This window comes from Somniosus microcephalus, chromosome 1 (genome assembly GCF_052327205.1).
Source record: "Somniosus microcephalus isolate GS21.2 chromosome 1, FLI_Smic_1.0, whole genome shotgun sequence".
NCBI lineage: Eukaryota > Metazoa > Chordata > Chondrichthyes > Squaliformes > Somniosidae > Somniosus > Somniosus microcephalus.
Window position 1 is genome coordinate 138125482 of NC_140987.1, and position 24867 is coordinate 138150348.

General features: G+C 47.7%; 1 protein-coding gene across 1 annotated transcript; it reads left to right on the forward strand.

The window, feature by feature from the left end:
• The first annotated feature begins 10834 nt into the window (after positions 1-10834).
• LOC147124377 (uncharacterized protein C9orf40 homolog) lies at positions 10835-18281 on the forward strand. Its single transcript, XM_085986213.1, has 2 exons — positions 10835-11311; positions 14229-18281. The coding sequence occupies exons 1-2, from the start codon at positions 10970-10972 to the stop codon at positions 14403-14405; spliced, it is 519 nt and encodes a 172-aa protein (XP_085842339.1). The 5' UTR covers positions 10835-10969; the 3' UTR covers positions 14406-18281.
• The last annotated feature ends 6586 nt before the right edge of the window (positions 18282-24867 follow it).

The following is a 24867-nucleotide window of genomic DNA, read 5'->3' on the forward strand; positions in this document are numbered from 1 at the left end:
CTCTGCATTCCAGAGTTCGGAGGAAAACTGTGGTCCCCTGTCTGAAGAAATATCAGCGGGCACTCCAAAACAGACGACCCAGGTGGAAATGAATGCCCTGGCCACATCCGCCGAAGTAGTGGATGATAGGGGAACCACCTCCGGTCATCTGGTGGTGCGGTCAGCCATGGTCAGGATGTGTGAAAAACCATGGGAGGGTGGGAGTGGACCCACCAGGTCCACATTGACATGGTCAAACCGTCGCTCCGGCACTGTGAAGGTGGCCAACGGAGCTTTGATGTGACTCTGTACTTTGGCCTTTTTGCAGACCACGCAGGTGTTGGTCCAGTCGCGGACATCCTTGTGCATGCCGTGCCATACGAATTTCCTCGACATCAGCTTCTGAGAGGCCTTCATTCCTGGGTGTGATAACCCATGTATGGCGTCGAACACTTTGCGGCGCCAGACGGCCGGTACGACAGGGCGAGGGTCCCGAACGGAGACATCACACAAGAGCGTGGTACCTGCCGCATGGAACTTGACGTTGGCCAACTGGAGGCCAGTGACGGTGGTTCTGTAGGCTTGGACTTCTGGGTCCGAGGCTTGATCCGCTGCCATGAGGGCGTAATTGATGCCTAAATGAACCGTATTGACGGTCACGCGGGAGAGGCAGACGGCCACCAGGTTGTCCTTACCGGCCACGTGCTGTATATCCGTGGTGAACTCGGATATGTACGTCAGGTGATGTTGCTGTCGGGATGACCACGGTTCGGCGGTCTTGGCCATGGCGAAGGTGAGCGGCTTATGGTCCACGAAGGTGGTGAAGGGACGGCCTTCCAGGAGGAAGCGAAAATGTCGGATGGCCAGAAAAAGAGCGAGCAACTCCCGGTCGAATGTGCTATACTTCCTCTCGTTCCACCGTAGTTGACGGCTGAAGAATGCCAACGGCTGCCAGGTCTCATTCACCCACTGCTCTTGCACGGCGCCGATTGCGTAGTCTGACGCGTCGGTGGTGAGGGCGATGGTGACTCCTGGCAGCGGGTGCGCCAGCATAGTCACATTGGCCAAGGCTCTTTTTGTGTCGGCGAACGCCCGGGCCATGTCCTCTGTCCAGTCGACCGTATCTTTGCCAGTTCTGCCCTTGAGGGCCTCGTACAGGGGCTGCATGAGCAGTGCTGCCTTAGGCACAAAATGGTGGTAAAAGTTTACCATGCCTAGGAATTCCTGCAGGGCCTTAATGGTTTGCGGGCGTGGAAAGGACGTCACCGCCTCTACCTTCGCTTGTAAAGGAACCGCTCCCTCTGAAGTGATGCGATGCCCCAGGAAATCAATTTGCTGCAGGCCAAACTGACACTTGGCCGGGTTGATAATCAGGCCGTGTTGGCTGAGACGCTGAAAAAGGGTGCGTAGGTGACAGATGTGTTCTGCTTTGGTGGGACTGGCAATGAGGATGTCGTCTAAGTAGACAAAGAGGAACTTGAGGTCCCGCAGCACGGAATCCATCAGGCGTTGGAAAGCCTGGGCGGCGTTCTTTAAGCCAAACGGCATTCTTAAGAACTCGAAAAGACCGAATGGGGTGATGACTGCGGTCTTCTGAACGTCTTGGGGATGAACGGGGACCTGGTGGTAGCCCCGGACGAGGTTGACTTTCGAGAAGACAGTGTTCCCTGCCAAATGGGTGGAGAAATCCTGAATATGGGGGATCGGGTACCGATCAGGAGTGGTGGCGTCATTTAGGCGTCGATAGTCGCCGCATGGCCGCCATCCGGCGGCAGGCTTCGGGACGATGTGGAGGGGTGATGACCAGGGATTATTCGACCGGCGAATAATCCCTAACCGTTCCATGGTCACGAACTCCGCTTTCGCGACCACCAGCTTGCCAGGTTCCAGGGGCCGGGCCCACGCGTAGACCGGGGGGGCTGTTGGTGGTGATGTGGTGTTCCACACCATGTTTCGTGGCCGTGGAGGAGAAAGTGGGCCTTGTCAGGTCGGGGAATTCGCTGAGCAGGCGAGCGAACTCATCTGGAGACGGAAAAGCACAGGCGACGGTGCGCAACGTAGTGTTACTGCGGTAACAAGGGATAGAATGAAAAGTTGCCGCGTTGATCAACCGCCGGTTCCTCACGTCAACCAGGAGGCTGTTGGCGCACAGGAAATCCGCGCCGAGAATGGGTTGCGAAACCTTGGCCGTCACAAACTCCCAGTGGAAACGCTGGCCTCCGAAACACAACTGCACCCACCGTCTGCCGAAGGTTGGAATTGCCGCGCCATTGGCCGCTTCAAGGGCGAGACCGTGAATCCCGGTCTGCACATCGAGGGCGGACATGGGTAATATGCTGCACTGCGCCCCGGTGTCGCACAGGAAACGACGACCGGAGAGAGTATCGGTGATAAACAGCAACTTGCCCGCGTTGCTGATCACCATCGCGGCCGCGAGGCGCCCGTTAGACCCGGTCTTCGGTGGTCGTAGTTTTTTTTTGGGGGGAAACTGCAGGGAGGGCGGCAACGTCTCGCTTTCGCGCTGAACCACGCGTGGTAGGGACACAGCTCAGCAGGCTGACGAGCTGGGGCGGCGTCTGTGGGCAATGGGCGCCTCATGGCGGCGCAGTACTGCTGAGTAACGGCGAATATTTTGTCCGCCTCTGCCACGAGTGCTGCGCAGTCCTCAACTTCGGATCTGGCCAGGGCAGCTTGCACCTGTTCCGGTAACTGGCGGAGGAATAATTCCCGGAATAGGAAGCATTCCGGTTTGGAGCCAAGGAGGGCGAGCATTTGGCTCCTTAACTCCGAAGGCTTGGAGTCCTCGAGCCAGGGCATAGCGAGCAGTCGACGGGCGCGCTCCGATTTAGTGAGCCCGAAAACTTGCAGCAACCGCGCCTTGAGGGTTTCATACTTGCGCTCTGTTGGAGGGTTCTCGAGGGGGCTGACGATCCGTGAGGCGGTAGAGCCGTCGAGGGCAGAGACCACATAGAGATATCGGGTCTGATCCGCAACGATGTCCCTCAGTGCGAATTGTGCCTTGACCTGAATGAACCACGAGGTTGCTTGCTGCTCCCAGAACTGCAGTAGCTTCAATGAAACGGCGTTGGCCTCCATGTTGTGTTCTTTTTGCGAAAAATGTTCACAAAAGACGGGGTCACCAATGTAGGAATTGACGAATTCCTAACTAAGAACTGAGGTCGACTCAGGCGATCAAACAAACAGGCTTTTAATGTAAAACTAAACGAGTTTAAACAGTTTGTTAAGATCGATACAGGAGAACCACGAAAACAGGTCTGTACAAGATGGAGCTTCCACGAGGACTGCCTGGGCAGTCATGTGGTTTACGACATGACATCATCGCGTTTACCCGCGCTCTTAAAGGGGCCACGCCCCGTGCATACAAACACTATATACAAAACGAAGTAATGTCTAACACAATGGTACAGGCTTAGGCTGGTGTTCGAACATCGTTAAAGGGAATTATGTACAGTTGCCCAGAGTCATTCAGTGGCTCCGCCACTGCGGCGTTTCCGGACCGGGATCCAATGTAGGCTAGGGACCATGGGGGTGATGGGTGAATGGACCTGGTGCAATTTAGGATACGGATATGCAGAGTTTTGGATGAGCTTAAGTTTATGTTGGGTGGAAGATGGGAGGCTGGCCAGGAGAGCATTGGAATGGTCAAGTCTAGAGGTAACAAAGGTATGGTTAAGGGTTTCAGCAGCAGATTAGCTGAGGCAGGGCGGAGTCGAGCGATGTTACGGAGAAGGAACTAGGCAGTTTTTGTAATAGAGCATATATGTGGCGGAAACTCATCTCAGGGTCAATTAGGACACCAAGGATGCGAACGGTCTAGTTCGGCCTCAGTACTGGATGTCGGACAAGCAGTGTGACAAACCAGACAGTGGAGGGGTCGAGAGGTGTGGTGGTGAGGTAGAGCTAGGTGTTGCCAGCGTACATGTGGAACCTGACATCGTGTTTTCGGATGATGTCACCAAGGGGCAGCATGTAGGTAAGAAATAGAAGGGGTCCAAGGATAGTTCCTTGGGGGACTCCAGAGGTGACAGTGTGGGATTGGGAAGCGAAGCCATTATAGGCGATTGTCTGGCTATGACTGGATAGATAAGAATGGAACCAGGCGAGTTCAGTCCCCACCCATCTGGACGACGGTGGAGAGGCGTTGGAGGTGGATGGTGTGGTCAACCGTGTCAAAGGCTGCAGACAGGTCGAGAAGGATGAGAAGGGATAGTTTACCATGTTCACAGTCACATAGGATGTCATTTGTGACTTTGATAAGTGCCATTTCAGTACTGTGATAGCAGCGGAAACCTGATTGGAGAGGTTCAAAAATGGAGTTGTGGGAAAGATGAACATGGATTTGGGAGGTGACAACATGTTCAATTACTTTGGAGAGGTAAGGGTGGTTGGAGATGGGGCAGTAGTTTGCAAGGACAAAGTGATCGAGGGTGGATTTTTTGAGGTGAGAAAGACTTGCATTTACTGCATTGAAGAGTGGTGACAGCAGATTTGAAGGGGAGGAGGACAGTACCTGAGGACAGAGAACTGTTAACAATATCAGTTAACATGGGGGTCAGGAAGGCAAGTTGGGTGGTCAGCAGTTTGGTGACAATCGGGTCAAGTGAGCAGGAGGTGGGTCTCATGGCCAAGATGAGCTCGGAGAGGGGATGAGGGGAGACATTAAAATGCTGCCCTCACATCGTGCCATAATTTATCCTTCCTATTTCTGATCAACCGACTTCATAGATCACCACCTAGGAAATCGACAAATTATTTATTTTAGGACTGTGCAAATAACCTGTTGCAATACTTGACACAATTTACAATTCCTATTTTAATTTTGTTTATCAAAAAGTTAAATTAAAATGCACTTAGGTTAACGAATTGCAAACTCTGCCTGTAGTATGTATCTATCATTTTTCTTGCAGTTGATTTCCAAAAAGAAACGGTTGGTCCTACTCATTTAAAAAAAAAATATTTACACAAAACTAAAATGGCCTGGTTTTGAAAATCTAAAATATGTTCAGATTTTCGAAACCTTCCAAAACATCCAGCAGACCCTGCTAAATAATTCATGTCATTTCGTAGCAAATTTCTAAATAAACCTCCCACTGTCCAGTAACATCAGAAAAATGTTTTATTTTGTTCGTAGGGTCCTGAATGCCGCTGTTACACAGATCTAGCTGTGTTGAGATCCTTCTATGTTGAGAAATACACAACACCTGAATAATATGACACAGCCCTAAGATAAGCTATTAAATCTGGTTGAAATGTAACTAACGCTATCTTTTAAAATTTGGGTTACAGTACGATTAACTTTTACCTGTTTCTTTTTTCTATCAGGTGTGCAAACTGAAAATTTGAAATCTGAAAATGAATGCAAATATTTAGTAATTGTTGCATTTTAATATCATTAATGTGTTGACGCTTTGCTGGAGTGTCAACATGTGTTGACACTTTGTCGGACCGTGGAGCCGGCGATGGTGAGGAGGAGGCCACGGCGACCGGAGCATTCACATCCCGATGATGTGTTCAGCGAGTCAGGCGGAGGCAGCACAGCGCAACGAGCAGCAGCAGCAGCAGCCACGATGACCCACTGCAGCACGTCGGCCGGCAGCTCCATGGCGGGAAGCTCGCAGTCCGACTTGGAGGAGGGGAGCTGGGCATGGTGGACAGAGGTCGGATCGTGAGCGGGAGAAGCAGGCCACCACACGTGGAGCCGGCAACAGTGAGGAGGAGGCCGCGGTGACGAGGATAGAGCGGCTGAGGGACATCGTGCTCCCACTGCCACTGGAAGCCATTGAATTGACTTTCTGAACACTGCGCTGTAAGAATAGCTGACTAGTCCCTGATATGCCATCAATAACTCAAAGACAAGGATTCAACTGAAGGCTTTTAATCACTAAGAACATTGCAGCATTGCAGGCCGTCCCACATCGGGTTCGTCTGGTAGGAATGACTCATACAGCTCTTGAGACCTTTATATGGCAAAAGACAGGGGCGTAGCCAATACACACAATAGGAACAAAAGGGGGCGGTTCACACAATACAAGCACGTAAAACACATGGGCTGATGAAGGCATATATTTCATCACATTCACCCCTTCTACAGATTTAGTCTGTCCGGGGGTGTGATAGTCCTTCCTGAACGTTGCAACAGTACCTCGGGTTCCGACCGGGAGTCCGTGGTGCCCTCCTGGGCATACCCATGTGCTGGGGGTGTTGCAGGTACTTCTGGGGGTGGTGAGGATACCTCTGGGGATGGTGGAGGTTCTTCTGGGGGTGGTGGTGATGGGTCATCATCGTCGCTTCCTGCCAAGGCGAGGTCCTTTATGGACACGGTGTCTTCACGCCCGTCGGCGTGCTTGACGTACGCGTACTGTGGGTTTGCGTGGAGTAGGTGTACTGCCTCCACGAGGGGATCCGTTTTGTGGCCCCTCACATGCTTCCGTAACAGGACTGTCCCTGGGGTGGAGAGCCATGAGGGTAGGGATACTCCTGAGGTTGATTTGCGGGGAAAAACAAACATCTTCTCGTGAGGAGTGGCGTTAGTAGCAGTACACAGCAGCGACCTTACCGAGTGGAGTACGTCTGGGAGGACCTCCTGCCAGCGGGAGGTGGGGAGGCCTTAGACCTTAGTACTAAGGTGACCGCCTTCCACACTGTCGCGTTCTCCCTCTCCACTTGCCCATTACCCCGGGGGTTATAACTAGTGGTCCGACTCATGGCTATCCCCTTCGACAGCAGGTATTGGCGCAGTTCATCGCTCATGAACGATGCCCCCCTGTCAGTGTGGATGTAGTTAGGCATGCCGAACGTGCAAAACAGGTTGCCGAGGCACTTGATGACTGTGGCACTGGTCATATCTGGGCAGGGGTAGGCGAATGGGAAGCGGGAGTACTCGTCCACAATGTTGAGAAAGTACACATTGCGGTCGGTGGAGGGGAGTGGTCCCTTGAAATCTAAGCTCAGGCGCTCGAATGGCCGTGTAGCTTTGATCAGGTGGGCTCGGTCGGGCCTGAAAAAACGGGGCTTGCATTCCGCACAGGTGCGGCAGTCCCTGGTCATAGGCCGGACCTCCTCGATGGAATAGGGCAGGTTACGGGGTTTTATAAAGTGGAATAGCCGGGTGACCTCCGGGTGGCAGAGGCCATTGTGGAGGCCCTGTAGCCTGTCCCCCTGGATGCTGGCACACATCCCTCGTGATAGGGCGTCGGGGGATTCGTTGAGGGCCCCCGGCCTATATATTATGTCGTACTCAAACGTGGAGAGTTCGATCCGCCACCTGAGAATTTTGTCATTCTTGATCTTCCCCCTCTGTTTGTTGTTAAACATGAAGGCTACCGACCCCTGGTCGGTAAGCAGGGTGAAGCGTTTGCCGGCTAGGTAGTGCCTCCAGTGCTGCACTGCCTCCACTATGGCCTGGGCCTCCTTCTCTACCGAGGAGTGCCTGATCTCGGGCCCTTGGAGGGTTCTTGAGAAAAAGGCTACGGGCTGCCCATCCTGGTTGAGGGTGGCTGCTAAAGCGAAGTCGGACGCATCGCTTTCGACCTGGAAAGGGATGTTTTCATCCACTGCCCGCAGCGCGGCCTTCTCAATGTCGTGTTTAATGCTGTTGAAGGCGGCGTGGGCCTCGGCCGTGAGCGGGAAGGACGTTGATTTCAGGAGGGGACGGGCCTTGTCGGAATAATTGGGGACCCATTGGGCGTAATAGGAGAAGAACCCCAGGCACCTTTTCAGGGCCTTGGGAGTGTTTGGTAGGGGTAGCTCCCGTAGGGGGCGCAATCGGTCGGGGTCTGGACCGATTTCCCTGTTTTCCACCACGCAGCCCAGGATACAGAGGCGCGTGGTGCTAAAGACACACTTATCCTCGTTGTAGATGAGATTGAGTCTGAGGGCGGTTTTCAGAAATCTCGCGAGGTTTGAGTCGTGGTCTTGCTGGTTGTGGCCGCAGATGGTGACATTGTCTAGGTATGGGTAGGTGGCTGTTAACTGGTTCTCATCGACCATGCGGTCCATCTCCCGCTGGAAGACCGAGACCCCGTTCGTTATCCCAAAGGGGACTCTGAGGAAGTGGTAGAGATGTCCGTTCGCCTCGAAGGCGGTGTATGGACGGTCCTCCGGCCTAATGGGGAGCTGGTGGTATGCCGATTTTAGGTCGATGGTGGAAAACACCCGGTATTGCGCGATTTGGTTAACCATATCCGCTATGCGAGGCAGAGGGTAGGCGTCTAGCTGGGTGTATAGATTAACCGTCTGGCTATAATCTATCACCATCCGCTTCTTTTCGCTACCCTTAACTACTACTACCTGGGCGCGCCATGGGCTGGTACTGCATTCGATGATACCCTCCCGCTTGAGTCTTTCTACTTCCGACGCAATGAACCGTCTATCCTCCCAGCTGTACCGCCTACTCTTGGTCGCTATGGGTCGACAGTTGGGTGCGAGGTTGGCGAACAGAGAGGGCGGCTTGACCTTCAGGGTAGCCAGACCGCACACTGAGGGGCGGCTGGGACCCACCGTAGGTGAGCGTGATACTTTGGTGGTGGCACTGGAAGTCCAGGCCCAAGATCACGCTCACACAGAGATCTGGCATTATCAATAGTTTAAAATCTCTGTAATCATTGCCTTTTACCGACAACATAACCGCGCAGAAACCTGTAATTTTTGAGGTATGAGTCTTATCGGCCATGGCGATTTTGCCCTGTGTGGGGGCTATCGTTAGTGAAAGTCGTTTTACCAGGCTAGGATGAATAAAGCTTTCGGTGCTCCCGCAGTCAATCAAGCATTTAACCTTGTTCCCGTTTACCTCTATGTCCATCATCGATTTAGACAACGGATGCGGCCTGGATTGATCCACAGTGATCGAGGCCACCAGTGGGTCCTGGAGGTCCGTGTAGTCGGGGCAAGATGGTGGACTCCATGAGGGTGGACAAGATGGCTTCCAAGATGGCCGCTCCCACGGCGCGCACGCGGCGGTGGTGCAGTTGGAGGCGGGGTTCCCTCTGCAGACTTTGCTGAAATGTCCTTTCTTCCCGCATTTAAAACAGGTGGTGCCCTTCGCTGGGCACAGATGCCTGGAGTGTTTGTCCTGGCCGCAGAAGTAGCATTTCGGGCCCCGATGCATCGCGGCAGTAGTGGGGCTCCTGGGTGGAGGCTGGGGCTCCAATGGTGCTGGGCTGGCCTGAGACCTGGGAGGTGAAGATGGCTTCCAAGATGGTGGCCCCCATGGCGCGCACGAGGCGGAGTGGGCCGCGTGGCCTGGGGAACAGGATTCAGAGTTCTTCTGGGCCATATCCAGCGATCGCGCTATATCTATAGCCTGTTTTAAGTCCAGTCCCTCCTTTTCAAACAGTTTCTGCCAAATGTAATTTGAACTGAGGCCCGCAATAAGGGAGTCTCGAATCAGCTCCTCCATGTACACGATGGCAGACACGGCCTTACAGTTACAGTCTCTGCCCAGTACTTTTAGGCTTAGTATAAAGTCCTCTAGTGACTCACCATGCCGCTGCGTGCGAGTAGTCAGAAGATGCCTGGCGTACACCTCGTTTATTGACCGCACGTAGTGGGCCTTCAGAATGGTGCAGGCATCCCCGTAGCTGGTGGCATCTTGGATGAGAGGGGAGACCCGATGGCTCACCCAGTTTCGCAGGATTCCCAGTTTCATGTCTCCGGTAGCGGTTGCGGCTGCTATGGCGGTGGATGAGTTTGCAATGAAAAATTCGAAGCATTGGAGCCAGTGTCCGAACTGTGTGGCTGCGTCTGAGGCATGGGGGTCCAGATCCAAGCGCTCTGGTTTCAGGAGTCGATCCATCTTGGTGTTTTAGTGATTAAAATTGATATGCCATCAATAACTCAAAGACAAGGATTCAACTGAAGGCTTTTAATCACTAAGAACATTGCAGGTCTTCCCACATCGGGTTCGTCTGGTAGGAATGACTCATACAGCTCTTGAGACCTTTATATGGCAAAAGACAGGGGCGTAGCCAATACACACAATAGGAACAAAAGGGGGCGGTTCACACAATACAAGCAGGTAAAACACATGGGCTGATGAAGGCATATATTTCATCACAGTCCCTACGGGGAGTAAGCATTCCATTGTACTTGTACTAGTATTGGTTACATATGGCAAATAAAATTGAATTGAATTGAATTGAATTGAGTATAGTTTTATGGGTTCCAGCTGCCTTGCACTACTTCCCTTAAAATGACCCTTGACAGTGAGCGTAACAGATTAATCAACCACGGGGAGCATAATCGCTGAGCCCAACCCTGACCTTGCATGCACAATTCCAAGCAGAGAGCATTAGCTGTCAACAAGGAAGAAGAACCCTGGCTAAGACTCAGGAGCACGGAGATCAACTGCAGCACCCTTACGGGCTCTCCTGCTGAGATCAGCTAACTCAATTCAGATTGGGGGTCTTCCTGGATCAGACAACTCAGTTTTTACTGGATAAGTCTAAACCGTCAAGGGTGCTCGCTATTGAACGTCTCTTTTAATTAAACCCTTAAGGAGATACTGAGTTGCCCCAGTGTCATCCAACAAAAGATCGAACAAAAGTGCCCCCTTTTTAAGAGCACAATTAATTAAAACCCAAATCATAAAAAGACATAGGAAACTTAACAATTTAAATAATAATGTTGCCCCCATATCCAATGCAGCGTCCAGTCCCTTCGGTGCCCATCGGTGGCGGAAGGTCTCAAGCTTGCTCCAGGTAGCCAGCCAGAGCGAACACCCCCACCTGGACCAGTGAATGGTCACCTTTCTCTGGAATGCTTAGAGTTAATTCCCTGCGATATTTACTTGCCCGTTTCCCTGCAATTTGAGCCTCCAATCTCCGGAGGGCAGTATAATATTCTGTGTTTATGGTTGTGACGAGCAAGCCGTCTCGTAAAAGCTTTGGTTCAAAGGGTCACGGCAGAAGGAGGGGGGTTTGAATTTAAGCGGTTGGTGGAGCGAAACGGAGTAGGCAACTTTAAGCGGCTGATGTCGAAGAGGAAAGCTGAAGATATTCTGTCGTATTACCAACCGAACAAACGCTTTATTTCCATATTTGTAGATTACAAGAGCGCGAACCCCCTGATCACCCGCGACAACAGCACGAAGAGGAAGCTGCAGGCGGAGGGGGATCCAGATCCAGACAGGCTGCAGGAGCCCGAGTGCAAGAGACTGGAGAGCGCGAGGCGCGGGCCCGAGCCCCGGGACAGGAGCCCGAGGCGCGGCCAGACCTGGGCACAGGGCGCGCGGGGACTGGGGGCGGGCGAGCCGCGGGACACCTGCCCCGGCAGCAGCCTCAGTGCCACTGCACGGAGAGCCCGGCCGCCAGAGGTAATTCGATGTTGGATACACGCGTCCTACTTCAGTCAGATTTTTTTGTTTGTTGCTGTTGGGGGTTGGTTGAAATCGCTCCTTTGGTATTATTTCAGAGAGGAATTGGCCAGCGCGGCACCATATCGTTTCCTTTTTATTTGCTAATGCTGGTTAAGGGGACAGGTTACTCGACTGTTACAAGAGTAGGTATGCAGTTCATTCATTAAGACTCAGATCTGGTCAATGTTGCTGCCTCTTAATGCAAAAGCACCGAAACAGTGACCTCCTCTGTGACCTTGGGGCACTATCTCTTCGTGACTGCTCTGCAGCCTTTAACACGGTTGACCATACCATCCTCCTTAATGTCCAGCTCAGTAGGCACATGTAATGTAGGAAACGCTTATGGAGACAGTAGCTATTGCTACATTCCATAGATGATGGATAGGAAGATACATTTGAGAAGTTAGGGCTTTTTTCATCAGAGCTGAGAAGGTTAAGGGGTGAAGATGGGAATCTTAAAGGTTATGAAGTGTTATGATAAGGTAAATAATAATAGTTTGTTTACATTGGTTAACAAGATAATAATGAAGTTTAAAATAATCACGAAGAATAAAGGGGAGGTAAGAACTAAATGTCTTTACAGAAATAGTGGTTAAAATGTGGAATTCTCCACCATGGGCCAATTGTTGAAGCTCCGAACATAGCTTCTTACAAAAAGGAATTCGATGACTGCTTGAAAAAGAGGACGATTAAAGGGTATAGGGAGCAAGAAGGAGCATGGGAATTGACCATGTGTGGAGAAAAAGACCAACACAAACTTGATGGGCCAATGGCCTATTTCTGTTCTATAACAGGAATGTGGAAGCTCACCACCAGATATGTGATAAAGTTGGAGCTCTTCTGGCTCAACTCTACTCTTTCTCTGCAAAAAGCTACGGTGAAAATGGGATCACTTCACCATAGGTGGAACATCAAACACTCGGACTACTGACAGGAGAAAAATATCAAGGGAAAATGGGTGACTAATGTAAACAACTATGGTTACGGATTGATATTTTAAAATTGATCTGGTGCTGTATGTTTCGGAGAAGTATTATGATTTGGGGTTTGGGCTTCAGGGCAGCAAACAGCCTGCCAATGGATAGCAGGTATGACCAAAAAAACATAATAGAACGGGGTTCTTTTTTTCTTTTTCAAATAGTTATCCACTTCCCTTTTAAAACCTATTACAGGAAACTTTTTTTTATCTGGCACCGACGGGACCAGCGTGGTGCCGGTTGATCAAAAAGTCCGGATTACAGGGAGGTATACTTACCAAGGTACGAGAGCCCCGTACACGGCCACAGGTGCAGGAGCCCCGGTTACACGGCACTTGTGCAGGAGCCCTGGTTGCATGGCCACAGATCCAGGAGTCCCTGTTGCACGGCCACAGGTGCAGGAACCCCGGTTACATGGCCACAGATCCAGGAACCCCGGTTACACGGCCACTAATATACTGTATAGTAAAACTTACCTGAACCTACTCCTGAACTTTGCCGGTTAAGAGAGATTTCCGGATATTTAGGTGCCGGTTAAAAGAGAGTTTCCTGTATAGATCCTGTTGCCACCACTGTTTCTGGTAGAGCCTTCTGTATCTTAACAACTCCTCATAAATTATGCTAACCTCTCCCTTTGTTCTGCATTAGATACTTAACGAAACCATAGGCTGCTCGATACAATAGTAAGCGTCACCTGCAATGGCTTCTCTTTTTCCCCCCCCCCCCCCCCCTCCCCCTCCCCCTCCCCCTCCTGCACTGTTACCTCTGGTGTCCCCCAAGGATCTATCCTTGGCCCCCCTATTTCTCATCTATATGCTGCCCCTCGGCAAAATAATCCGAAAACAGCGTCTGGTTCCACGTGTACGCTGACGACACCCAGCTCTACCTCACCACCACCTCTCTCGACCCCTCCACTGTCTCTAAATTGTCAAACTGCTTGTCCGACATCCAGTACTGGATGAGCAGAAATTGTCGCCAACTAAATATTGGGAAGACCAGGCCATTTTCTTCGGTCCCTGCCACAAACTCCATTCCTTAGCTAGCGACTCCATCCCTCTCCCTGGCAACTATCTGAGGTTAAACCACACTGTTTGCAACCTTGGTGTCGTATTTGACCCCAAGATGAGCTTCTGACCACCTATCCGCACAATCACGAAGACCACCAATTTCCACCTCCATAACATCGTCCAACTCTGCCTCTGCTTCAGCTCATCTGCTGCTGAAACCCTCATTCATGCCTTTACCTCTAGACTTGACTATTCCAACGCACTCCTGGCCGGCCTCCCATCTTCCACCCTCCATAAACTTACGGTCATCCAGAACTCTGCTGCCCATATCTTAACTCCCACCAAGTCCCATTCACCCAGCACCCCTGTGCTTACTGGCCTACATTGACTCACGGTTAAGCAATGCCTCGATTTTAAAATTCTCATCCTTGTTTTCAAATCTCTCCATGGTCTCGTCCCACCCTACCTCTGTAATCTCCTACAACCCTCTTTATATCTATGCTCCTCCAATTCTGACCTCTTGTGCATCACCGATTATAATCACTCCATTGTTGGCGGCCGTGCTTTTAGCTGCCGAGGCCCTAAGCTCTGGAATTCCTTTCCTAAACCTCTACGCCTCTACCCCTCTTTCCTCCTTTAAGATGCTCCTTAAAACATACCACTTGGACCAAACTTTTGGTCACTTGCCCTAATATCTCCTTATGTGGCTCAGTGTCAAATTTTATTTGATAACGCTCCTGTGAACTGTCTTTGGATGTTAAAGGCGCTATATAAATGCAAGTTGTTCATATATCCAAATGTTCTCTGCTCTTGCATTTGGGTGACTGGTTTTGTACTCACTCACTAGGCCTTGATGCTATTTTTAAATAATTTATATTATTTTCCTTCTAGAATGCACCGTGGGATGAAATGTCTTGTCAGTACAACTCATTTCAGTTTTGGAGAGTTCCTTTGCCTACTATTGAGTTGGCTGAGATTGAGGATTTTGGACAGCCGAAGATAGCTGAAGAAATGAATTGTGAAGATCCAGAAGAGGCAGGAGATATAGAGATGGAGCTGCAGAACTGAGATTGTCATAAACAGTTTAAAAGCAAAATTCTGTTTGCATATTTTGAAATTAATTAATAAGGAGTTTTCCCGAAGGAAAGGGGAGGGTGCAGTAGGCATCCACAGTTTTTATAAAAATCCTTATTCTTGTGAGTGATCTACATTTCCTAAAATATTTTTCTTATACAGCTTGTCTGGTGGGCTACAGGCTTTGGGGAGAATATCAAAGGCCCATAGGCTTTCAAAGTAACTCTGCTGTCCAAGTATGCAGGAAACCGTATAATAAAATTGTAAATAAATGTATAACCGTTACCTGATAGAGGTTGAAATGATCTGAGAAATGCACATGCCCTGATTAAGTTCTGTGGTACCTGCCCCAGAGGCAACAGCTGTCCAATGAATAGGCAAACAGCAGTCTTATCGAGGACTTCAGACTGTCACTAGGATTTTAGTTAAGCCTAATTGTGACCATTGCGATATGGCAGTTTCTTCCTAGTCAAATTTAGTTTTCAGCTGATACACTCATGCTAAAACAAATAATATTATAGTAATAAAGCTAGTCGGGTGTCACATGCAACCTTATTACCAATGAATCTAAACAAAAGCATGTAAAATATAGTATTTACATTTTAAAAAAGTTTTCCCCTCATCCCGCTCCTTGCAGGCATTGATCATGGTTGGGTGTGATTTCTCTAGTCTCACACTGGCATCCTCCAGTATCACATCCAAATAGCCAGTCTTCATGTGTGAGCTTTGACAGAGTGTTGGTGAGTTTCTGATGGTAGTGCAACACAGCCAAGGATTAATATGAAACTAAAATGCTCTCTTAACCTGATAGTAAGAAAGAGACAAACAATAGCCCAAATCATCAGTGTTAACTCTGAGCACCACAGCTGATTTGACTTCTTGGTTGCTGTCAGGCTGCCATTGAGTTTATTTGTTGGCAGAAAACTGCTCTTGAAGCTGTGGAATTCCCTACCTAAACCTCTCCCCTCTCTTACCTCTCATTCCTCCTTTAAGACGCTCCTTAAAATCTACCTATTTGACCAAGCTTTTGGTCACCTGCCCTAAATTCTCCTTGTGTGGCTCAGTGTCAAATTTTTTCTCTTATAATGTTCCTGTGAAGTGCCTTGAGACGTATTACTACGTTAAAGGCGATATATAAATACAAGTTGTTGTTGTTGAAATATCGACCACCAGTGCAACCAGGCCAGCCTTTACAATCCAAATTTAAATAAAGGACAGAGAAAGAATAGGGAAGTGAGAATGAAAGGGGGCGGTAACACAAGGAAAGTGTTAGATTTAAAAAAAAATTTAATGCAAGTTTGTGTTTGAGGGTTAATTATTACAATAATAAGGCTGTTGACATTTGAGTAGCCATATTTCAAATTCTGCTGTATTGCATGATGTGAAAATAATAAAACTGGTTGATGCAGGTAGATAGGAGTTTCCCCATAACCTGCAAGTGATATTAGAATTAAAACTCATCAAAATGTGAGAGATTAACTATTGTGAGTTCATTATTTTGCTCTGAGATTAGCAACAATTGTGGGCTTGAATGATCTCAAATTACAATCAAATGTTTCTGTATCTTGCTTTGATATTAATGAGGAAAGAAAGTCTAGGGAAAGTACTTTTTGTTCAAAGTACTTATACTCTGATTTTTGCTGATTGATACGTTCTGGTACTATATTTTAATGTTGTTTTCTTAACATTGAGTCTGCTCTCCCTGCTAAGCTGAAGTGATGTCACCTGCATTCTATAGCAGGTCCATAGGAAACAATAGCTGCCATGACTTTGGGGTGCCTGAGAACTGCTCTCAAACTGTGGGATCTTGGGAAACCATGCTATCGACTGACAATGCAGGCTGGGCACTGGTTGGGGGAGTCACAGCCCCAGCTGATGTGCATGGAAGGGCTTCTCATTGGTGATGTCATTGGAGTGAGTTAACAGGGAAGAAGTTTTGTCTCGAGGGCCTCGAGCTGGGTAAGAAAATTCACATTTAAAAAAAAAAAAAAAAAATTTTCATGAGTATTGGCCCGGAATTTGCGGTCAGCATTCGCTGCTGGCCCCGAAGTCCGCTTCGTACAAGGATCTTGCAATTACCTTGTCAAGAACTTTGGATTTTCTGACTTTTAATTCAATCAACGACCTGCAGTGGGCAGTGCAGTGACGTCAACAAGCTGTCTAAACAGCCAATCAAAATGCAGAAGGAAATGAGTAAGTTCTTACAATTTTAACTTTTTAAAAATGTTAGCGCAAAACAAAGATTGTAGCTCTCGCATGGGGAAAAGGCAAACCTGAAATAAAGGTGGACAAACTTAAAAATGTTCTTAAAATGTTTAATTTTTATTAAAATGGACAAATTTCACACTGCACAATATTAAAATGAGTTTTCCAGACCCTTAACATTTATTTAGTAGTAATAACGCTGTCAAAACCCGAGTCACACCTAATCACTTTGGGTCTAACTTTTAGTTGGGAATTTAACAGCGGAATTACTGCAGAAGAGCCAAAGTTTTCGTCGGTTTCAATGATTTGGCTGACTACACAGATTCCCGGCTCTGTTTGGGGTGGGGGGCACAGCGCAGCCTGTTTTGGAGCTGTCAATGACTGACCGCAACTTCAGGATTTCCGCATGTGTCTGTACCGGCACCAAGTCCCGAAGTTGCGGTCAGTTTCAAAGGCGGAAGGACGGTGAACACTGCCAGTTCGCCATCACCCCAACTGCAAATTCTGGGCCAATATTTTACTCTCCAATAGCTCCCACTAGATTATTCTTTCCCTCTAATTTAAATACTTCAGACCTAAAGTAAATCTGGTGATCTTAGGTGAAGTGTATTTTGACCATACACGACAGACATACAGCTAGTTATTTTGCCAAAGTGTGTAAGAATATTCAAACATATTTTGAAGTGGAATGGGCTGTTTATATGTCTCATGCATGAATGCATTTAACATCAGTTTGTTTTCAACTATCAGCTGTTTGAGTCAGCTAAATTGTGCTATACAAGTGGTGCAGCCATGAGTTGGACAAATAGAATTTGTATTCTAGGAATATTCCTAGTGTTGAAAATGCTTTTACTTGCCAAAATGTTTCCCTTTCTTCTCCACCCCGTCCCCTTTGTTCTCTGGGTATTTGTACAGGTGGGGAATGTGAGATACGGGCCTAGACTTCTTGATGGTTGTAATGGAGCCACAATCTAATTAGATATTTTCTCCCTGCTTCTGTCAGTGGGTAAAGCAGTTATCCCCACTAGCCAGTGCACTTTGACTTCTGCAATCCTGATGTCAGCAGGACAGAATTAGTTAAGTTTTTTTTAAAATGTTAATTAAGTCAATCACTTTTTGGACAGAAGGATGGGGCACTGCGTAATCCATCACTGACATAAAATTGGACAGTCACAATTATTGCTGCTACTTGGACAGTCACAGTTATTGCTGGTACATCTGGTAAAATCAGTTTCTGAGCAATGTGAAAGTTGCCTGTTGTGTCTAACTTTGAATTTTTATTTGAAGGAAATAGGTATATGTGTTGTGCAGTGCGTAAATTAATCAAAAGTATGACTGGGTAAGTTTTTTGGGAGGGGAATTGAGAAGTTGCGCTTAGTTATGAGCATGTAGTTTTTATTTTCCTTCCATGTGCTGGTGTCTGAGATTCTAGGATTATTTTAAAACTGCTGATTTGTTATTTATGTTGTAAATGATATGTGATATTATTAGTATTTCTTGTTACCAGGCACAACATAAATTTTGCATTGAAAGGGAAACCTATGGTTCTGTAATGGAAATGAATGATGCCAATGCTGCATCTTTTGCTGTGATTATGCAGCGTGTTCAAGAATTTGTTTTATATAAAATTTAAAATTTTTAATAAGTAAAAGATTATTTTCAATATTTGTGTTTTATAGTGTTTTTGCATTCTTTGATCTACTTTAGAAAAAGCCTTGGCCATTCTGAAAACTGTCTGCAGTTTTCAAAGTCATAGAAATGTAATCAATCTGTTGTGGCAGCTCCATATTAGAACTATCTACTGAAACCTAATTTTGTGTCTTTCTCTATACTCTAATATTTTCTTTCTGGTTATCTAATTTCCTTTTTAAATGCAGTGATAACTCAACTTCAATAGCTATGTGAGGTGATGCCTCCCATATTCTGACAACTCTGTGGGGGGGGGGGGAATCTTTTTTCTTTCCCTCCTACATTTTTCGTACTAATTTAGTTTGCCCCTTTATTTCCTGGACTCCCTTAGGGCTCCTTGTTATGAAATGATACCTTGAGTGCGTCTTGCTCTCCAACCAGTATTATGTTCTGTTCTGAGTACTGGTGAGGGCAATGGTTCCTCTGGGGAGTACAGCCAGAGCTAAGTCCACGGCATCACGGGTGGCTCAGCTGTACAGGGGGGAGGAGGAAGATAGGGAAAGCAATAGTGGTAGAGCATTCGATAGTTAGGGAAGCAGACAGGCGTTTCTGTGGCCGCAGACATGACTCCAGGATGGTATGTTGCCTCTCTGGTGCCAGAGGTAAGGATGTCACCGAGCAGCTGCAGAACATTCTGAGGGGGGAGGGTGAACAGGCAGAGGTCGTGGTCCATATCTTTACCAACGACCTAGGTAGAAAGAGGGATGAGGTCCTGCAGGCAAATTTCAGTGAGCTAGGAAAGAGATCAACGGATCAGATCAAGGCTCTGCAGTCCTGCCACATCCAGTCGTGAATGGTGGTGGACCATTAAATAACTAACGGGAGGAGGATGCTCCATGAATATCCCCATCCTCAATGATGGTGGAGCCCAGCACATGAGTGCAAAAGACAAGGCTGAAGCATTTGCAACCATCTTCAGCCAGAAGTGCCGAGTGGATGATCCATATCAGCCTACTCCTGAGGTCCCCACCATCACAGAAGCCAGTCTTCAGTCAATTCGATTCACTCCACATGATATCAAGAAACGGCTGAGCGCACTGGATACAGCAAAGGCTACGGGCCCCGACAACATCCTGGTTATCGTGCTAAAGACTTGTGCTCCAGAACTAGCCGCGCCACTAGCCAAGCTGTTCCAGTACAGCTACAACACTGGCCTCTATCCGACAATATGGAAAACTGCCCGGGTATGTCCTGTCCACAAAAAGCAGGACAAATTAAACCTGGCCAATTACCACCCCATCAGTCTACTCTCAATCATCAGCAAAGTGATGAAAGGTGTCATCGACAGTGCTATCAAGCAGTACCTGCTCACTGATGCCCAGTTTGAGTTCCGCGAAGACTACTCTGCTCCCGATCTCATTACAACCTTGGTCCAAACATGGACAAAGGAGCTGAATTACAAAGGTGAGGTGAGAGTGACTGCCCTTGACATCAAGGCAGCATTTGACCGAGTGGCATCAAGGAGCCCTAGTAAAACTGAAGTCAATAGGAATCGGGGAGGGAGTCCCAGGATTTTGACCCAGCGACGATGGAGTCATACCTAGCACAAAGGAAGATGGTTGTGGTGGTTGCAGATCAATCATCACAGCCCCAGGACATCCTGGCAGGAGTTCCTCAGGGCAATGTCCTAGGCCCAAACATCTTCAGCTGCTTCATCAATGACCTTCCCTTCAACATAAGGTCAGAAATCTGGATGTTCGCTGATGACTGCACAGTGTTCAGTGCCATTTACAACTCCTCCGATAGTGAAGCAGTCCATGCCCGCATGCAACAAGACCGGGACGATGTTCAGGCTTGGTCTGAGAAGTGGCAGGTAACATTTGCGCCATACAAGTGCTAGGCAATGACTATCTCCAACAAGCAAGAGTCTAACCACCTCCCCTTGACATTCAACAGCATTACCATCGCTGAATCCCCCACCATCAACATCCTGGAGGTCACCATTGACCAGAAACTTAACTGGAACAGCCATATAAATACTGTGGCAACAAGAGCAGGTCAGAGGCTAGGTATTCTGTGGTGAGTATCTCACCTCCTGACTCCCCAAAGCCTTTCCACGATCTACAAGGCACAAGTAAGGAGTGTGATGGAATACTCTCCCCTTGCCTGGATGAGTGCAGCTCCAACAACACTCAAGAAGCTGGACACCATCCAAGACAAAGCAGCCCGCTTGATTGACACCCCCTCCACCACCTTAAACATTCACTCCCTCCACCACTGGCGTACCGTGGATGCAGTGTGTACCATCTACAAGATGCACTGCAACAACTCGCCAAGGCTTCTTCGGCAGCTTCTCCCAAGCCTGCGACCTCTTCCACCTAGAAAGACAAGGGCAACAGGCGCATGGGAACACCACCACCTCCAAGTTCCCCTCCAAGTCACACACCATCCTGACTTAGAAATATATTGCCGATCCTTCATCGTCGCTGGGTCAGAATCCCTCCCTAACAGCACTGTGAGAGTACCTTCACCTCACGGACTGCACCGGTTCAAGAAGGCGGCTCACCAACACCTTCTCGAGGACAATTAGGGATGGGCAATAAATGCTGGCCTTGCCAGCGATGCCCACATCCCATAAACAAATTAAAAAAAAAAAAAAATTAAAAAAATTAAAAAGCAGGACCTCCAAAGGTAGTAATCTCTGGATTACTCCCAGTGTCACACGCGAGTAAGTACAGAAATAGGAGGATAGAGCAGATGAATGCGTGGCTGGAAAGATGGTGCAGGAGGGAGAGCTTCAGATTCCTGGGGCATTAGGGCCGGTTCTGGGGGAGGTGGAACTGTACAGGCTGGATGGGTTGCACCTCAACAGAGCCGGTACCAATATCCTCGCGGGGAGGTTTGATGGTGCTATTTGGGAGGGTTTAAACTAAGTTGTCAGGGGGATGGGCTCCAGGATGTAGCATTAGAAAGGGGAAAGAAAGGGCACAAAGGATTGGGAGAGACGGATAGCACTAAAGTAAGGAATAGTAAGGTATTTGGTGGGGTCAGACTAAGAGAACACAGGATGGGCTAAGATAGGTTTACAATGTATGTATGTGAATGCATGAAGCGTAGTAAATAAGGTTGGTGAGCTGCAGGCGCAAATAGCCACATGGGAATATGATGTCCTGGCAATAATAGAGACCTGACTCAAAGGGCAGGATTGGGTATTAAATATTCCTGGATATAAGGTATTCAGGAAAGATAGGAGGTGGTGTGGCAGTATTGGTTAAGGAGAATGTTAGTGATGGGAGAGAGGATGTCTTGGAGGGGTCAAGGACAGAATCTATATGGCTGGAGTTAAGAAATAATAGAAATGTCATTACACTACTAGGTGTATTCTATAGGCCACCAAATAGTGGGAAAAATATGGAGGAGCAAATTTGCAAAGAAATTACAGAGAGATACAAGAACTACAGAGTAGTGATAATGGGGGACTTCTATTATCCTAATATAGACTGGAATAGTAATAGTGTAAAGGGCAGAGAGGGGGAAGAATTTCTGAAGTATGTTCAGGAGAACTTTCTTGATCAGTATGTTTTCGGCCCAACGAGGGAGGAGGCATTGCTGGATCTGGTTCTGGGGAATGAGGTGGGGCAAGTGTCAGTAGGTGAACATTTAGGGAACAGTGATCATAATATCATAAGGCTTAGATTAGCTATGGAAAAGGACAGGAAGCAATCTAGAGTAAAAATATTTAATTGGAGGACGGCCAATTTCAGTGGATTGAGAACCGATCTGGCCTGTGTAAGGGGTGGTGGTGTGGGTTGTTTGTCAGCTTCACCTCTGACTCCTTTGAGTGGTTTGAACCGCTCCCACTCCCTTTTGTTCTAGACTTCAGACTTATTTGGGGGTTGTAATGAACTTGCAACAGACACCTGGGTTGGTTAAAAGAATCAAGATCTTTATTTTGAGACAGGAAAATATACAATACAATAAAACTTATACTCTAAAAGGGTGGGGAACACTCGGAATAAGTGAGGGAGAATTACAATATACAAAATCCCTTACCCTCCCAACCCCACTACACTAGCTAGGCTGGAATCGAGAGGACCAGGAAATGCTCACAAACGACTTTCTTGACAGACTGTAGAGGTTCGCGATTTCAGGGTTCTCCTTAGTTGTGGCGGTTGGGGCCTGCCGTACCCCGGACGTGGTAGAAGACTGTACCTGCGTTGGGCCTTCAGTTTGGGTTGGTCTGCTGATGCGGTTAGTCGCTCTGTTGGATGTATCAGGTGAGTACCCGATTTTCTTTGGTTAGGGCTAGTTTTAGGGTCTTTTGTGTCCAAATCTTACCCAGGGGTAAGTCAGACTAGCCTGTAGAGTAGAAACAAGTCTTTGGTTCATGAGTTTTTCGGCGGTTGGTTACTTGTTGGTCGCGGTGGCCCAATATTACCTGGTTGGTGGTAATATTGGTGGTTATTGATTTCTGTAGGCCTTTGGTTGCCGCGATCTCCGTTTCTTCTTTATGTTTCTTCAAGTCTCCGATGATGATGATCTCTCTCTCGAACTGGTTGGCTGAACTTGAACTGCTCCGATCTTGAACTGACTGTTTAACTGAAAAGGCAGGCCTCAATTATACTAATTTGGGGCCTGGCTTATCTGACCGCCAAATCTCGGGTTTCTTTGTTAAGTTTGGCGGGCTCGTTATTTTTAATGTGTTTTAAAACTTTAACGAGCTTCGGGGATGGCCCATCTAACTCTTAATTGACCTTTAACTGGTTTCGGGATTGCCTTGAAACTAGTTTTAAAATGCAAAACGTTTGTCAATCTCTTTGGTTTTGGACTGTGGTTTGATTGTTGTATCCTGTAGGGCTATGTTCTTTCCTTTGTGTTGCTGGGGACATGTCCTGTTTTATTCATATACTTTGGCTCTGCGAATTTTTGGTGGGAACAGGTTTCATTGTCTTTATGTAAAAGGCTGAGGTGGCCTAGGACATTCTCAGACTGTCCCATATCCAAACTTGGAGGCCCACCCCACCTCCCCTGTGTCACAGCCTTTTGCAAGCCTGAACATGTCTTTTAAACCAGCCAAATCTTCCTGGGAATTTTATTTTAAATCCCTTTGGCCCAATAATTCCTTAAAACAGTCCAAAATCTCTTCCTTCCTTACATTTAGGGAAAAAGTGTAATTTAACTTTTTGAATTCTTCTGTTTGGCCCAACCACACTTTTATCCCTTTTACAGATTTCTTGTGTGATGTTCCAAAATCATTTTAAAAATAAGGCTTTCCTTCTGTTCTGGGGTTGTGCAGACATTTTCTAACCTTACACCTGGGTAAATTGGAATCAAAGATTGGCAGGCAAAACTGTAATGGAACAATGGGCTGCATTTAAAGAGGAAATAGTTAGGGTACACTCGTGGTACATTTCCCATGAGGGGGAAAGGTAGGGCATCTAAAGTCAGAGCTCCCTCGATAATGAATGAGATTGAGAGTAAGATGAAGCAGAAAAAGAGCGCATATGGCAGATGTCAGGTCGAGGTTACATCTGAGAATCAGGCTAAATATAGAAAGTTCAGAGGAGAAGTGAAAAAGAAAATAAGAGGGGGCAAAGAGAGGGTATGAGAATAGAATGGCAGCTAACATAAAAGGTAATCCAAAGGTCTTCTATAGACATATAAATAGTAAACGGGTAGTAAGAGGAGGGGTGGGGCCAATTAGGGACCAAAAAGGAGACCTACGCATGAGGGTATGGCTGAGGTGCTAAATGAGTACTTTGCATCTGTCTTCACCAAGGAAGAAGATGCTGCCACAGACACAGTGAAGGAGGAGGTAGAGGAGATACTGGATGGAATAAAATTTGCTAAAGAGGAAGTACTAGAAAGACTAGCTGTACTTAAAGTAGATAAGTCACCAAGACCAGATGGGATGCATCCTAGGACGCTGAGGGAAGTGAAGGAAGAAATCGCGGAGGTACTGGCCATACTCTTCCAATCCTCCTTAGAATTGGGGGTGGTGCTAGAGCACTGGAGTACTGTAAATGTTACACCCTTGTTCAGAAAAGGGTGTGAAGATAAACCCAGCAACTACAGGCCAGTCAGTTTAACCTTGGTAGTGGGGAAGCTTTTAGAAACAATAATCAGGTACAAGTGCAGATTAATTAAGGAAAGCCAGCACGGATTTGTTAAAGGCAAATCGTGTTGAACTAACTTGATGGAGTTTTTTGATGAGGTAACAGAGAGGGTTGATGAGGGCAATGCGGTTGATGTTGTTTCCATGGATTTCCAAAAGGCGTTCGACAAAGTGCCACATAATAGGCTTGCCAGCAAAGTTGAAGCCCATGGAATAAAATGGATAGTGGCAGCATGGATACGAAATTGGCTAAGTGACAGGAAACAGAGTAGTGGTAAACTGTTGTTTTTCGGACTGGAGGAAGGTGTATAGGCCTAGTCTACTCAATCTCTCCTCATAGGACAATCCCTCCCATCCCAGGAACTAGTCTGGTGAACCTTCATTGCACTCCCTATATGGTAAGTATATCCTTCCTTAGGTAAGGAGACCAAAACTACACAATACTCCAGGTGTGGTCTTACCAGGACCCTATATAATTGCAGTAAGACGTCTTTACTCTTGTACTCA

Excerpts from the sequence above, each read along its gene's own strand:
- LOC147124377 (XM_085986213.1), top strand. The coding sequence starts at position 10,970 with ATGTCGAAGAGGAAAGCTGAAGATATTCTGTCGTATTACCAACCGAAC. Across the intron at positions 11,312-14,228 it reads GGAGAGCCCGGCCGCCAGAG|AATGCACCGTGGGATGAAAT; the intron begins GTAATTCGATGT and ends TTTTCCTTCTAG.